The sequence below is a fragment of the Octopus bimaculoides genome, chromosome 5 (genome assembly GCF_046866305.1).
Source record: "Octopus bimaculoides isolate indiv1 chromosome 5, ASM4686630v1, whole genome shotgun sequence".
NCBI lineage: Eukaryota > Metazoa > Mollusca > Cephalopoda > Octopoda > Octopodidae > Octopus > Octopus bimaculoides.
In genome coordinates this window covers 95,257,232-95,274,714 of record NC_142932.1, presented here as the reverse complement: position 1 = coordinate 95,274,714, position 17,483 = coordinate 95,257,232, and the positions used below count along the sequence as shown (strand labels likewise).

Genomic DNA, 17,483 nt, shown 5'->3' with positions numbered 1-17,483 from the left:
AAAAAAAAAAAAAATGAAAAAGTGGAAGAGGGAGACAAAGCGGCTAAGGAAAAAAATTTCTCTCACCAAGACAGCGTCTAACAAAAAAAAAAAAAAGGAACGAACAAGTGGAAGAGGGAGACAACGTATTACGAAAGAAAATGTAGCTAAGGAAGACAGAGTAAAATGCATTTTTTTTTCTTAAACATGAGATATAGTTTCAAATATAAGATGTTTTTGAAAGACACTATATTCTATAATAAGATTATATATACTTTCTCACATAACAATTAAAATATATTTATTTTAAATCATTTATTTATTTTAAATCGTTCATCTTTCTCCCCCCTCTCACTCTCACACATACGCACATATACTACTTTGGGAGCGAAAGAGTTTTGTTTATATTTCACAACTATGAAACAAAAACGTATGTAACAATTTGTCAGTCACCCCCACCCACCCCAACCCGTTTTTCGGACCACAAAAACGGTTTGGTAATTTTTCAGATTAACACCCGCACGATTTCCACTAGGGTGTTACGGTTAGGATTAGGGTTAGGGTTACGGTTACGGTTTTAGGGTCAGAGTTAGGGTTTAGGGTTAGGGTTAGAGTTAACCTAGAAGGGACAGGCCCCTTATTTTTTGGTTAAGGTTGTTGGTAAGCTTTCCTAAGTTACTCCAATCCAGATCCCCAATGCAAACCTTCAGATCAACCTTCTCCTATGCAGATCTCTAATGCAACATTTAAAAAAAGAGTCAATGAGTGAAAATAACCAATAAACTGATTCCTTATGGGATTTCCCAATCAAATTGCCAGCAAACCATTTTCAGCCAAACCAATTTCAACGGATTTCGCTCAAATCTGATGTCGATGTTACTTATTTTGGTTTGAAATAAAGCACTTAATCATTTAATAATCCTAGCTTAATCCCAAGCAGCGCCTGGCTATACTGCTAGTGTTTTATAAATAGAAGAAATAATTTTATTCATCAAAGTATGCACCCATATTGTCAATACACTTTTGCCATTTCAGTAGTAGCTTGTCCAGGCCAGAACTTTAAAAGCCTGGCAATCCAGAGTCAATAAAATCTTGGAAGGCCTATTTTACAGCATCATCGGAATAAAATGTTTTTCCTATCAAACAGTTATCCAAATATATATATATATATATATATATATATATATATGGCAAGAAGAAAATGGATGGAATCCAGAGGTAGTATTCATCACCCAAGTACCCTAATTTTATCTACAGATCACTACAGTACATTGAAAAGATGGAAATAACATGTGAGGTACTGTGACCTCTTGGCAGAAACAGCTGTAAGAAACTGCTCTTCTTTCTCTGTTCTAGAAATGGTGGTATGGATAGAGAGAGTCTGCTTCGATGAGATGCAATTCGGTTTTGTGCCAGGTAGAAGCACCACTGATGCTATATTCCTGGTACGGCAACTGCAGGAGAAATACCTAGCCAAAGATAAACCCCTATACTTGGCTTTTGTTAACTTGGTGATAGCCTTTGACAGATACCCCCAATCCTTTATCTGGTGGGCGATGCGGAAACTGGGGATAGATGAGTAGTTAATAAGAGCTGTACAGGGATGCTGTTAGTAAGGTAAGGGTTGACAATGAGTATAGTGAAGAATTCCAGGTAGAAGTAGGGGTTCACCAAGATCAGCCCTCATCCCCCTCTTATTCATCATAGTCCTCCAGGCAATAACAGAAGGAGATTCTCTATGCTGATGACCTTGCTTTCATAGCAGGATCACTATCAGAACTAGAGCAAGGTTTAGAATCAAAGGGCCTTAGAGTCAATGTCACTAAGACCAAAGTCCTAGTAAGTAAGAAGGCGAACACATCACAAACTCCTTTAGATAGGTTTCCCTGCCCAATGTGTATAAAAGGTGTAGGTAGAAATTCTATAAGATGTACCTAGTGTAAGCTATGGATGCATAATAGGTGCAGCAACATCAAAGAGGTCACAGTACCTCACATGTTATTTCCATCTTTTCAATGTACTGTAGTGATCTGTAGATAAAATTAGGGTACTTGGGTGATGAATACTACCTCTGGATTCCATCCATTTTCTTCTTGCCATATATATATATATATATATATATATATATATATATTTGGATAACTGTTTGATAGGAAAAACATTTTATTCCGATGATGCTGTAAAATAGGCCTTCCAAGATTTTATTGACTCTGGATTGCCAGGCTTTTAAAGTTCTGGCCTGGACAAGCTACTACTGAAATGGCAAAAGTGTATTGACAATATGGGTGCATACTTTGATGAAATTATTTTGTATGATGCATATGTGCAAACTGCCATGCTAAACAGCAGTGAAACATGGACCATGACTGCTGAAGACATGCATAGGCTCAAAAGAAATAAAGCTAATATGATCCACTTGATGTGTAATGTCAGTGTGCACACAGTACAAAGAGTAAGCGCCCTAAGTGAAATGTTGGACATAAGAAGCATCAGATGCGGTGTGTAAGAGAGACAACTGTGCTGGTATGGTCATATGCTGCATATGGATGAGAAGAGCTGTGTGAAGAAGTGTCACTCCCTAACAGTGGAACGAATCCATGGAAGAAGGAGAGTCACTAAGACATGGGATGAGGTCAGGGTTAGGGTGAAGCATGACCTTCAAACATTGGGCTTCACTGAGGCAATGACAATAGACCGAGACCTCTGAAGATATGCTGTGATTGAGAAGACCCAGTAAATAAAGTGAGATCACAGCTGTAGCCTACACCAGTGTTGCATAACCAGCCCATTTAATTAAGTACCTTTGAATTGTGGGGCAACATTCTGCGCTTGAGGAGACCTGTTGAGTCAAGTAAAATCAAAATCAAAATCAAATTATAATCAAATGGAATTGTAGTTGTGGCAGATGCCAGTGCCGCTTGACTGGCTCCCGTACTGGTGGCATGCAATAAGCACCATGCATGCGTGGGTCGTTGCCAGTACTGCCTGACTGGCTTCCCATGCTGGTGGCATGTAAAAAGCACCATCCAAACATGGTTGATGCCAGCCTCCCTGCCCCAACTGGTAGCACATAAAAAGTCATAACACATAAAATGCACCATCCGATGTGGCCAAAGCCAGCTGCACCTAACTGGCTCCCATGCTAGTGGCATGTAAAAAGCATCTGCAACACACTTGGAATGGTTGGCATTAGGAAGGGCATCCAGCTGTAGAAATACTGCCAGATCAGATTGGAGCCTGGTATAGCCTCCTGGCTTGCCAGTCCTCAATCAAATTGAAGAACCCAAGCCAGCATGGAAAACAGGCATTAAACAATGATGATGATGACGATGTATATATTGTTAGGTATGTCTGTGTGCAAGTGTGTGTGTGTGTGTGTGTGTGTGTGCGTGTGTGTGTGGGGTGGGGGGTGGGGGGTGGGGGGGGGGGGGGGTGAATGAATCTGTCTAGTTAGTCTGCATTCTGTAGAATTACTTGGCATTAATCAATATAGAACCACAACATTCCAAGATAAAAACACATCAGAGTCAATTTTAGACTGTAAACCACCCATTAAGTACTTTTATATAATTTCTCTAATAAAATTAACAGTTTCAATATGGAATAAAATTTCTAAGGCCAATTTACTTAAAAACTTTCTCTCCAAACACAAATTCTGAAATGCAATTTTACCAAAATTACTTAAATGAATTTATTAGGCAGTTCTTTTCTATTTCTCAGTACATCAATGAGAGGATAAAGAACTCATACCCTACATTCAGCTTAGTTAGAATTCAAATATTCATTTTTGTCTAAATATATGTGTATATATATGAAATATGCAGTATGTTTTCCTATATGCTTAGTTACTTTCTATGCAATATCAAATTATTTAAATCATCCTCTCCAAACAACAAATATACCTATTTTTATGCAATTTCTTGAAGCTGTGGAAGAACAATGCACGGAAATTAGTGATCTCAGATATTTATGCATGAAACAGCCAGGTAAGTATAATCACTATTGATAATACGTAAAGTGATCTTAGAAGAACAAAAATAGAAAGCTAACAATCATGAAACATGTCATGCTTAAACTTTTGTCTCTTAATATATGCATACATACATGTATGTGTGTGAGAATGTTTAAGATTATTTCATTGGCATTTCTTATGACAGTGTCAGTACATTACTAACATAATTTAAATGTTATTTCTAGCAATGCTATTTATTCTTTTTTTAAATTTCTTAAAGACATGGATGGTGCTTACATTAATGATTCACAGACACCTGGTAGTAAGTATATAAGCAATTCATTAATAAAATTACATTCATTGGACTGTGGTCACTACCTTGAAGGGTTTAGTCTAACAAATCCACCAAGATACTTATTATTTTTAAACTTAGTACTTATTCTATTGAATTCCTTTGCCAAACCACTAAGTTCAGTGAATGTGAACTAACTAACTCTGACTGTCAAGTGATGGTTGGAGATGAACACAAAGACACACATACTCTTGTGTATTTATAAATACATACACACACGTAAGTATGTATGTATGTATGTATGTATGTATGTATGTATGTATGTATGTATATATAGATGTGTGTGTGTGTGTGAGTGTGTGTGTGTGTGTGTGAGTGTGTGTGTGTGTGCATGTGTTTGAGTCTATCTCATTAGTCTTTATTCTGGTAGATTCAACACAATACAATATATTTTAAATATTATTTATAGCTATACATTATATTCATTCTTTTTATTTCTTAAAGATATGGATGATGTTCATGGTAACATTTCAAGGAAATCTCATAGTAAGTGTATAAACGATCCTTTAATACAATTACAATAATTAAAGCACAGGTATGCCCTTTTATTTTAGTTTCTGTCAGAGGCTGTGACAATATGGGTGGAGTGGGGTTTACTTGTTTGTTTTAGACTCATTTCCCAGCCCAGTCACTGCAAACAGTTCTGGTGAAGTTAGTAAAAATTTTGGCTTGTTCTTACTTTGTGTAAAATATATGGCTTAATAATATGTGTATGTATATACTTAAGTACAACATTAAAGATATTAAAATTCAACACAAAATTTGCACTTTCATTAATAATACAGCACATAAATATTCTTTGTAAGCCTTAGCTGTACAAGTAAACCAAGCAAAGATATAATTTACAATAAATTCACTAGATATTTACTCAGGCAAGACACATAAAATATGGAAGAGATTTGCAATGGTGAATATGTCAAATCATAATTAGTTGTTTTTAGATAGCTCTAGCTTGAAAGTAAATATGCAAAATATCTTATTTCTCAAGCCATACCTTGAAATGGCTTTTCATGGTAACACAATCAATTTTAAATAACAACTAAACTTTTGACTGGCAGAAATAGTAGAACCAATGAATTAATTACTTGGCATTAATTAATTTGGGTCCACACCTTTTTCTAACTCAAAACACATAAGAGTAAATTTTATCCTGTGAACCACCCTTTAAGTACTTTTATTTAATTACTCTAATAAAATTAGCAGTTTGATTCTGGAATAAAATTTTGAAGGCCAATTTACTGAAGAACCTTCTCTCCAAACACAAATTCCGAAATTATATTTTACCAGAATTTCTCTTGTTTCATTTTGTTCATACAAATTGAATTTCTTAGGCAATTCTGTTTTTTTTTTTCCTGATATATCAATGAGAGGATAAAGAAATCATGCTCTACATTCAGTTTGGTTGGAATTCAAGTATTTGTTTCTAAATATATGTGTATGTATATATATGAAATATACAATATGTTTTCCAATATTTTTAGTTACTTTCTGTGCAATATCAATATATTTAAATCATCCTCTCCAAACAATAAATATAGCTATCTTTATGTAATTTCTTGAAGCTGTTGAAAATGAATATGCTGAAATTAGTGATCTCAGATATTTATGGATGAAACAGCCAGGTAAGTATAATCACTATTGATAATACGTAAAGTGATCTTAGAAGAAGAGAAATAGAAAACTAGCAATCATGAAACATGTCACTCTTGATCTTTTGTCTCTTAATATATGCATACATGTAAGGCGGTGCACTGGCAGAAACGTTAGCTTACTGGGCAAAATGCTGAGCGGTATTTCATTTGCCTTTACATTCTGAGTTCACATTCTGCCGAGGTCGACTTTTCCTATCATCCTTTTAGGGTGGATAAATTAAATACCAGTAGCATACTGGGGTCGATGTAATTAACTAGCCCTGTCTCCAAATATTTCAGGCCTTGTGTCTAGAGTAGAAACCAAAAGAATATATGCATACATGCATGTTGTGTGAGAATGTTTAAGTCTATATCTTAAATATTTCTTATGAGTGTGTGAGCACAATACTAACATAGTTTAAATGTTATTTCTAGCAATGCTATTCATTCTTTTTTTTTAATTTCTTAAAGACATGGATGATGCTTACGTTAATGATTCACAGACACCTGGTAGTAAGTATATAAGCAATTCATTAATAAAATTACATCATTAGAGAAAGAGTTACCAAATATCTTGGTTCATTCTTTCTTTGAGTAGTATAGGTAGCTTAATATATGTCATTTATTTTTTACTTGTTTTAGTTATTGAAATGAAGTCATGCTAAGGCACCATCTTGAAGGGTTAAGTCCAAATTCACCTAAATACTTATTATTTTTAAGCTTAGTACTTATTCTATTGGTTACCTTTGCCAAATTGCTAAGTTGTTTGGATGTTAACAAACTAACACTGATTGTCATGTGGTGGTGGAAGATGAACACAAAGACACACATATTCCTCTGTATATATATATATATATATATATATGTATATGTATATATATATATATATACATATATATATATATATATATATATATATATATATATATATATATATATATATATATATATAATTTCTTTACTGCCCACAAGGGGCTACACATAGAGGGGACAAACAAGGACAGACAAACGGATTAAGTTGATTATATCGACCCCAGTGCGTAGCTGGTACTTATTTAATCGACCACAAAAGGATGAAAGGCAAAGTCAACCTCGGTAGAATTTGAACTCAGAATGTAGCGGCATATGTATGTATGTATATATAGATGTGTGTCTTTGTGTGTGTGTCTGCATGTGTGTGTGTGTGTGTGCATGCATTTGAGTCCATCCCATTAGACTTTATCCTGGTATATTCAGCACAATACAATATATTTTAAATATTATTCTCATTTCTTAAACACATGAACTATGCCTATGTTAACATTTCAAGGAAACCTGATACTATGTATCTAAACAATCCTTTAATAAAATTACAATAATTAAAGGACAAGTTCACCTCTTTATGTTATTTTTATTTCTGTTAGAGGCCGTGACCATACCGGGTGGGGTGCTACTTGCTTGTTTTAGTCTCGTTTTCCAGCTCTGTCACTGGAATCAGTTCTGGTGAAGTTAGCAAAAATGTTTGGCTCATTCTTCCTTTGCATAAAATATATGGTTTAATAACATGTGTATGCATAGACTTAAATATAACATTGAAAATACTAGAAGTCTACATTAAATTTGCATCTTTATTTATCCTTGTTAATAATCCAACTGATAAATATGTTTTGTCAGCCTTAGCTGTACATATCACAACCAAGCAAAGATACATTTCACATTAAATTCACTAGGATTTTACTCAGGCAAGAGACGTAAATAATGGAAGAGATTTCAAATGGTGAATATGTCACATTATAATCAATTGTTGTTGACAATTAACTACAATCAGCCCTGTTTTTAAATAGCTCTAGATTGGAAGTAAATATGCAAAATATCTTATTTCTCAAGCCATACCTTGGAATGGCTTTTTATGGTAACATGATTAATTTCAAATAACAACCTAAACTTTTGACTGGCAGAAATAGTAGAACCAATAAATTAATTACTTGGCATTAATTAATTTAGGTCCACACCTTTTTTTTTTTTTTACTCAAAACACATAAGAGTAAATTTTATCCTGCGAACCACCCTTTAAGTACTTTTATTTAATTACTCTAATAAAATTAGCAGTTTGATTCTGGAATAAAATTTGAAGGCCAATTTACTGAAGAACCTTCCGAAATGATATTTTACCAGAATTTCTCTTGTTTCATTTTGTTCATACAAATTGAATTTCTTAGGCAATTCTGTTTTTTTTTCCTGATATATCAATGAAGAGGATAAAGAAATCATGCTCTACATTCAGCTTGGTTGGAATTCAAGTATTTGTTTCTAAATATATGTGTGTATATATGAAATATACAATATGTTTTCCAATATTTTTAGTTACTTTCTTTGCAATATCAATATATTTAAATCATCCTCTCCAAACAATAAATATAGCTATCTTTATGTAATTTCTTGAAGCTGTGGAAAATCAATATGCTGAAATTAGTCATCCCAAATATTTATGCATGAAAAAGCGAGGTAAGTATAATCACTATTGATAATACGTAAAGTGATCTTAGAAGAAGAGAAATAGAAAACTAGCAATCATGAAACATGTCACTCTTGATCTTTTGTCTCTTAATATATGCATACATGTAAGGCAGAAACTGGCAGAAACGTTAGCTTGCTGGGCAAAATGCTGAGCGGTATTTCATTTGCCTTTACATTCTGAGTTCACATTCCGCCAAGGTTGACTTTGCCTTTCATCCAAGGCTGTGAAAGATTTCAGAACATTTATAAAGAGAAAGTTTTACAGCTGTTTCTGGGATATTTTATATATCACTTCATAGGAGATAGTGTAAAAAAATGGTTAAGCAATAATTATTCTAGATAAGATATGAAATAGAGAGTGAAGTGGAGGAATGAAAATAGACGTGATATATGCAGGGATATTGTATCTGCAGTTCCATTATTTAGGCAGAATGGTATACATATAAGATTCATGTACCTTGTGTGTAAGTTCGAATAGTATTTAAAATCGGTCATTCCAAGCATAGAGTATGTAAATGGTGTTATTGAATCGAGGGTTTTTTTGAAGTGACTTAAAAGTTGGAAATGTGTTTGTAAGGTCAAATCAACAACAGGAAGAGAGGAAAAAAGAAAAGAAAAAAAATGAAAGCGGTGGGGGGGGGGAGAAATATAATAAAGAAATGAAGAGAGAGAAAGTGTACTGGTTAGTGGTCAGTCAGGATAAATTGATGGAAGGAATGGGGAGGTAAGGGTGATAGAAAGAGAAAGATATGAGGATGTAAAGAGATGAGAGGGTAAATAGTTAAAGAGTGTCAGGTATGTAGTGATAGAGCCTAAGTGAAGGGCAGAGAGAGGGGATAGTGGTATTAAAATGGTGGAATGAAGAATTTGGGAATATAGGTTAGGTTGCTTAGAGGACAGGTCAGTGCTTAGTAGTAGAAGAATATATATATGTGAAGATGTATACACATGCATATATTGAACATGTATATAGATATTTACACACATCAACAGCTATACATACAACATGTACTCATATGTATATGTATATATGCACACTCATATATACATGTATCTGTATGTATTATCACCCCTGCACATGCAGGTATATATACCTTGCTTACATACATACACATACTGGTGGTGTGGAGAGGGGAGACTGGTATGCATGGGTGACTGCTCATCATCCATAAAACAATCTTTCCTGGACTTGTGCCTGGGAGGGTAACTTTCTAGCTGCAATCCCATGGTCTATCATGACTGAAGGGGGTCCCAGTATATATATATATATATATATATATATATACTAGCAGTATAACCTGACCTTGTCCGGGTGTGACTTATTACGCCATCTACAATAAGTCTTGCGAGGTGAAAATCAACCAAAAAAGAAAGCCTTACAACGAAAAAACCCTTATGATGTAAATATGTTCATAATTCAAAAGACGATGAAATTAATAGGGAAAGTCTGAAGGCTGTTTTGCGTAACATTATTAAGAGTACGTAAATTTCATCCGTCTAATTGGTTGTAGAAATGCTTGTGCAAAACAACTTTTTGCGCTGCCCTGATTATACATAGCAGGGTAATTCCTTTTAGCAAGAGGTAGGATGGCAATTTCTGATGAAGCAATTGCTGGCGATCTGTTGCTACACAGTTTTGTCAGAATTCTATCAGATTAGGCAGAAGAAGTTGATGCACCATTTTGCATTATGTTCAAAGTAGCTTCTGGAATGTGGTGAATTGCTGCAGTCTGTTGCTGTCATTTTAAACTGGTTGCTTTCTTTCCGCAGCAAACTCTCTTCTTTGGAGGCATAATCTATGTATATATTAAACAGATCAACAAAAGTTATAATAGATGGCAGAGTCGGTAATTTTCACATTTCTGTAATTTTTCAGATTAACACCTGCACGATTACCCAACCCTAACCCTAAAACTAACCCTAACACTAACCCTAAACCCTAACCTTAAAACCCTAACTTTAAAACCTTAACCCTAACCCTAAAACCGTAACACTAACCCTAATCCTAACTCTAAACCCTAACCCTAACCCTAAAACCCTAACCCTAACACCCTAGTGAAAATGGTTGTATATTTACCAAACATTGACGAACATGAGTTATATTGTAGTCAATGATTGTGTGTACAGGTAGAAGGGAAGAAATATAAAAGTTGCTAGAAACAACAGCCAAATCTCCCTTAAATCACACAAAGTAAACGGAATTTTAAAATTTTTACATCAATGGAATTTTTTCGATGGGAACTTTCCAATGCAGTAATTATGCGCTCAACATATAATATAGAGAGTAAGAATAAAAGAGGGGGAAAGAGAGAGAGAGAGTGATACATAAACCCTAACACTAACACCCTAATGAAAATCGTGGTATATTTACCAAACATTGACGAACATGAGTTATATTGTAGTGAATGTTTTGTGAGAGAGAAGAGGGAGAGAGGAAGAGAGACAGGGAGAGAGGGGGGAGAAAGGAATAGAGATGGTAGCAATGAAAAGAGAAAGAGAGAACGGAAGACAGTTATAAAATAGCAATGCGTGCACGTGTTTATATAAGAAACACAGAAACTAAATCTTATATCTATAATGTTGAATTGTGTATGTTGTTGTCACAGATCACGTATGTGTGGCCGTGTGTGTTTTTACGTTTCTATATTATGAAAAATATGTTAGGGATAGAGGAAAGGTATTAAATGAGAGAGAGGAAGAAGTAAAAGTGTAAAATGTAACCAAGTTAATCTATGACTTTGTATGTATTACTTTCTCTCTCTCTCCCTCTCCCTCATTTACTCTTACTCTCTATAAGAACGCTGGTACAGGAAGAAGGGAAGAAATATAAAAGTTGCTAGAAACAACAGCCAAATCTCCCTTAAATCACACAAAGTAAACGGAATTTTAAAAAATCTAATTACTGCACTGGAAAGTTCACATCGAGAAAATTCCATTGATGTAAAAATTTTTACGAAAAAGTGGTAAATGTGGATTTCTATAAACTTTAAAAACGGCTTCACACAGACACACAACTTCAGCTTTATATATTAAGATATACATGATATATACATATATACATTATATATACATATACATATATACATTATATCTATATATACTTATATACATTATATATATACATATATACATTATATATATACATATATACATTATATATACATACTTTATATATATATATATACATAATATCTATATGTATTATTTTTATATACTTTTATTTTTTATTTTATTTTATCTAGTTTCAGCTCATGAGCTGTGGCCATGCTGGGGCACTGCCATTTGCTGTTGCTACATAATTTTACTTCACGAATGCTTTTTAGGAATTGACATTTGGTACATGAGAGAGTTTGATGCAGCTGCCCTCATCTTCACCTCCTACTGCGAACTTGGTTCATCTGGGACACTTGACAGGAAGAGGTCCAGCTTTATTTTGAAGACACCTACATCCACCCATATGCAGGTCTCTCAGGTCCTTCGGGAGGATATTGAAGAGATGTGGACCTCTGAAGCCCATGCTATTGCAGTATTTTGTCCTATATCTTGATGGCAAATTTGGAGTCTTTGGCACTATGCAGTGCCACCCAGTTCTAGTATTTGTGTAACTCTTGATGCCAAAGTTTGGGACAATTCCTTCGAGGATCTTCCAGATGTATTTTATGGTATATCTTTCTCGCCTACGCTCTAAGGAATAGAGTCTTAATCTCTTGAGTCTTTCCTAGTAGCTTATATGCTGCATAGAGGCTATCTTCTTCATGTAGCTTCGTTGGATTGCCTCAAGTTCTGAGATTAATTTGACACTGGTTGGTGACCATAGCTGAGAGCAATAGTCAAAGTGGCTTTGGACAAGTGTCCTCCAGAGGAGCATCATGGTTTCCTGATCTCTTGTTCTAAAAATCTATCCGGTCAGCTGCCTGCATTTCATTGCCAATTTAGCAAAATGCACATGAAAGAATGCATCATTACTCATGTAAATGCCCAGGTCTCACACTGACTGTGCCTCTGGGATTGCAATCCCTCCAGGTTCAGTGTATTTAATGAGTATTGCATGATGATAGCACAAGGCTTGAAACTTTTCAGCATTAAACTGCATGCTATTCTTTTCAGCTGGACAAGCTACCACTGAAATGATAAAAGTGTATTGACAATATGGGTGCATACTTTGATGCATACTTTGATGCATAAAGATATTCCTTGTATTTATAAAACATTAGCAAACTTTCTTTTCTTTTCTACAAATTTCATACTTGATGGCCTTATACACACACACGTGCACACACAGACACACATATATGTATATATAGTTATGTGTGTGTCTGTGTCTGCAAGTGTCTGTAAGTCTGCATTCTGTAGAATTAATTGGCATTAATTAATATAGGTTCACAGCATTCCGAGATTAAAACACATAAGAGTCAATTTTATACTGTGAACCACCCCGTAAGTACTTTTATATAATTTCTCTAATAAATTTAGCAGTTTCAATATGGAATAAAATTTCAAAATTTATGCCTGAAAAAGCTAGGTAAGTATAATCACTTCTGATGATACATAACATGATCTTTGAGTATTATAGGCAGCTTAATATATGACTTTTATCTTTTGTTTCACTCATTCGACTGTCAGCACTACCTTGAAGGGTTTAGTCTAACAAATCCACCTAAATACTTATTATTTTTAAACTTAGTACTTATTCTATTGATTCCCTTTGTCAAACCGCTAAGTTGTGTGGATGTGAACAAACGAACACTGCTTGTCATGTGGTGGTAGAAGATGACCGTAAAGACACACATATACTTCTGTATATATAAATATATTATATATATATATATATATATATGTGAAAAACTAGAGGTAGTCGATAGCTTCCGCTATCTGGGCGACCAAGTTAGTAGTGGGGGTGGGTGCGCTGAAAGTGTAGCTGCTAGAATAAGAATAGCCTGGGCAAAGTTTAGAGAGCTCTTACTCCTGCTGGCAACAAAGGGACTCTCACTCTGAGTAAAAGGCAGACTGTATGACGCATGCGTATGAACAGCCATGCTACATGGCAGTGAAACATGGGCTGTAACTGCTGAGGACATACGTAAGCTCGCAAGGAATGAAGCCAGTATGCTCCGTTGGATGTGTAATGTCAATGTGAATACCCGTCAGAGTGTAAGTATCTTGAGAGAAAAGCTGAACATTAGAAGCATCAGTTGTGGTGTGCAAGAGAGACGATTGCGCTGGTATGGACATGTGGTGAGAATGGATGAGGATAGCTGCGTGAAAAAGTGCCACACCCTAACAGTTGAGGGAACCCGTGGAAGAGGTAGGCCCAGGAAGACCTGGGCTGAGGTGGTGAGGCAAGACCTTCGTACATTGGGCCTCACCGAGGCGATGACTACTGACCGAGACCTTTGGAAATGTGCTGTGCGTGAGAAGACCCGGCAAGCCAAGTAAGATCGTTGCCAGGGCCCCTGGACTGGCTCTTGTGCGGGTGGCACATAAGATGCACCATTTTGAGCGTGACCGTTGCCAGTGCCGCCTGACTGGCCTTCGTAGGGTTTTCGAGCGAGATCGTTGCCAGTGCCCCTGGACTGGCTTTTGTGCAGGTGGCACATAAAAGACACCATTTCGAGCATGGCCGTTGCCAGTACCGCCTGACTGGCCTTCGTGTGGGTGACACGTAAAAGCACCCACTACACTCTCTGAGTGGTTGGCGTTAGGAAGTGCATCGAGGTGTAGAAACTCTGCCAAATTAGATTGGAGCCTGGTGTTGCCATCCGGTTTCACCAGTCCTCAGTCAAATCGTCCAACCCATGCTAGCATGGAAAGCGGACGTTAAACGATGATGATGATGATGATGATATATATATATATATATACGTACACACACATACATGTATGTATACATATATATGTGTGTGTGTGCAATCAGTTCTGGTGAAGTTAGTAAAAATTTTGCTTATTCTTCCTTTGCATAAAATATATGGTTTAATGACATATGTATGTATGTATTTAAATATGACATTGAAAATATTAGAATTCTACACAAAATTTGCAACTTTATTTATCCTCATTAATAATCCAGCCAACAAATATTCTTTGTAGGCCCTAGCTGTACACCTAAACCAAGCAAATATATAATTCACATTAAATTGACTAAAATTTCACTCAAGCAAGACACATAAAGTATTGAAGAGATTTGCAATGGTGAATATGTTACATCATAATCAGTTGTTCTCATATAGCTCTAGCTTGAAAGTAATTATGAAAAATATCTTATTTCTCAAGCCATACTTTGGAATGGTTTTTTTATGGTAACATGATTAATTTTAAATATCAACTAAACTTTTGACTGACAGTAATGGTAGAATTGATAAATCAATTACTTGGAATCAATTAATTTAGGCTTACACCTTTCTAACTCAAAACATATAAGAGAAAATTTTATTCTGTGAACCACCCTGTAAGTACTTTTATATAATTACTCTAATATTAGCAGCTTGATTATGGAATAAAATTTTGAAGGCCAATTTACTGAAGAACCTTCTCTCCAAACACAAATTCTGAAATGACATTTTACCAGAATTACTCTTGTTTCCTTTAGTTCATAGAAAATGAATTCATTAAGCAATTCTTTTTTTTTTTCCCCAACATATCAATGAAAGGATAAAAAATTCATGCTCTACATTCAGCCTGGTTGGAATTCAAGTATTTATTTGTTTCTAAATATACGTGTATGTATATATATGGAATATACTATGTTTTCCAATATTTTTAGTTACTTTCTGTGCAATATCAATATATTTAAACCATCCTCTCCAAACTATAAATATAGCTATCTTTATGTAATTTCTAGAAGCTGTGGAAGATCAATATGCTGAAATTAGTCATCCCAAATATTTATGCATGAAAAAGCCAGGTACGTATAATCACTATTGATAATATATAACGTGATCTTAGAAGAACAAAAATAGAAAGCTAACAATCATGAAAAATATCACTCTTGAACTTTTGTCTGTTAATATATGCATACCTGCATGTATATGTGTGAGAATGTTTAAGTCTTTTTCATTAGTATTTCTTATGACAGTGTCAACACAATACTAACATAATTTAAATGTTATTTCTAGCAATGCTATTTATTCTTTTTTTAATTTCTTAAAGACATGGATGATGCTTACATTAATGATTCACAGACACCTGGTAGTAAGTATATAAGCAATTCATTAATAAATTTACATTCATTAGAGCAAGAGTTACCAAATATCTTGGTTCATTCTTTCTTTGAGTAGTATAGGCAGCTTAATGTATGTCTTTTATTTTTTTACTTTTTCAGCCATTGAACTCTAGCTATGCTAATGTACCAGTTTGAAGGGTTTAGTCCAACAAATACACCAAAATACTTATTATTTTTAAGCCTAGTGCTTATTGCATTGGTTAACTTTGCCAAACCGCTAAGTTGCGTTGATGTGAACAAACCAACACTGATTGTCCTGTGGTGGTGGAAGACAAACACAAAGACACATACTCTTCTGTATATATAAACACACACACTCACGCACACACATATAGGTGAGTTGAGTTAGAGTTTAAAATAACCGTTTAAGGGACGGAAGTATTCAATACGCTTCTGGTATATTACCTATATTTAACTATGGACATACATAAGCAAACATATTATGTTCATAAGTTATAGGTAAAAACAAGGATAAACATGGGTTTATCAAGAATCAAAATATAAAGAAAACAGAAAATGGAGAAGTATTGATTAACAACAATTGACTTACTCCAATTATTATTTATTAATTCAATGCAAACAGACTGCATCCCATCTAACAGATGTTTCTACTTTCAATGTTATATGGTTTGCCATTGATATTCAAAATATGTAAAAAAATATCAATCATATTTGGTAATAAAACTGATCTGAAACAAGGAGCTTCATCAGAGTGAAGAATAAATAGAGTAGAACAAAGGAAAAGTTGAATATGGTTGTTATCATAGCATTTTGCTTGTGTGTCTCTTTTGGCCATTAAGTAAAAGGCTACAGCCATATTCAACTTTACCCTTGTTCTTCTTGATGCTCTTCCTCTCTATTCATTCTTCACTCTGATGATGTTCCTTGTTTCAGATTGGTTTTATTACCAAATATGATTGATATTTTTACATATTTTGAATATCAATAGCAATACCATATAACATTGAAAGTAGAAACATCTGTTAGATGGGATGCAGTCTATTTGCATTGAATTAATAAATAATTGTTGTAAGTCAATAAATCAGTCTTTTTCCATTTTCTATTTTCTTTACACACACACACAAACACACGCACATATAATATATATGTATAGTTATGTGTGTATGTATGTGTGTCTGTCTGTCTGTGTGAGTGTCTACGTGTGTGCATGTGTGAGTGTGTGTGAGTTTGTCTAGTTAGTCTGTATTCTGGTAGTTTCAGTACAATACAAAATATTTTAAATATTATTTATAGCCATGAATTATAATCATTATTTCTTAGACATGGATGATGCTTATATTAATATTTCAAAGAAACCTGATGTAGTGTATATAAGCAATTCTTTAAAAAAAGCTTTGTACTGACTTTAATGGTTTCTTTTTCCAAACTGCTAAGTTCCACGAATGTGAACAAACCAATAAGTGGTGGTGGGATATGAACACAAAGACACACACATTCTTATTTATATATATATATATATATGTATATATATATATATATATATATATATATATATATATATATATATATATATATATATATATACATGCATATATATATATACATACATATATATATACATACATTATATATTTATATATTTAATTCTCTATATTGAATACTCAATATTTCATATATTCAATAAGACATTCAATACTTCATTTCATTTTACCATCTATTTTTATATTATATATTATATATTCCATATTCTATATCCCACATTAATTTTACAATATAAATAAAACATAAAAAACAGACAGAGCTGGAACTCTTTTAAATAAAATAATACATACATATATATACATATATATATACATATATACATATATATATATATATATATATATATATACA

General features: G+C 34.1%; 2 protein-coding genes across 3 annotated transcripts in view; both read left to right on the top strand.

The window, feature by feature from the left end:
* The window catches only part of LOC106880794 (neural cell adhesion molecule L1.1-like), a 537,440-nt gene that overhangs the window by 196,595 nt on the left and 323,362 nt on the right, over positions 1 to 17,483 (top strand). The window lies entirely within an intron of this gene.
* LOC106874055 (uncharacterized) overlaps positions 1 to 17,483 on the top strand; it is a 122,182-nt gene that overhangs the window by 80,446 nt on the left and 24,253 nt on the right. The window contains exons 13-20 of the mRNA XM_089352676.1: positions 3,906 to 3,965; positions 4,212 to 4,253; positions 4,728 to 4,769; positions 5,846 to 5,905; positions 6,386 to 6,427; positions 8,339 to 8,398; positions 15,249 to 15,311; positions 15,557 to 15,598. Coding sequence (XP_089208802.1) covers positions 3,906 to 3,965; positions 4,212 to 4,253; positions 4,728 to 4,769; positions 5,846 to 5,905; positions 6,386 to 6,427; positions 8,339 to 8,398; positions 15,249 to 15,311; positions 15,557 to 15,598 — 411 coding nt within the window. The remainder of the gene's footprint in view (positions 1 to 3,905; positions 3,966 to 4,211; positions 4,254 to 4,727; positions 4,770 to 5,845; positions 5,906 to 6,385; positions 6,428 to 8,338; positions 8,399 to 15,248; positions 15,312 to 15,556; positions 15,599 to 17,483) is intronic.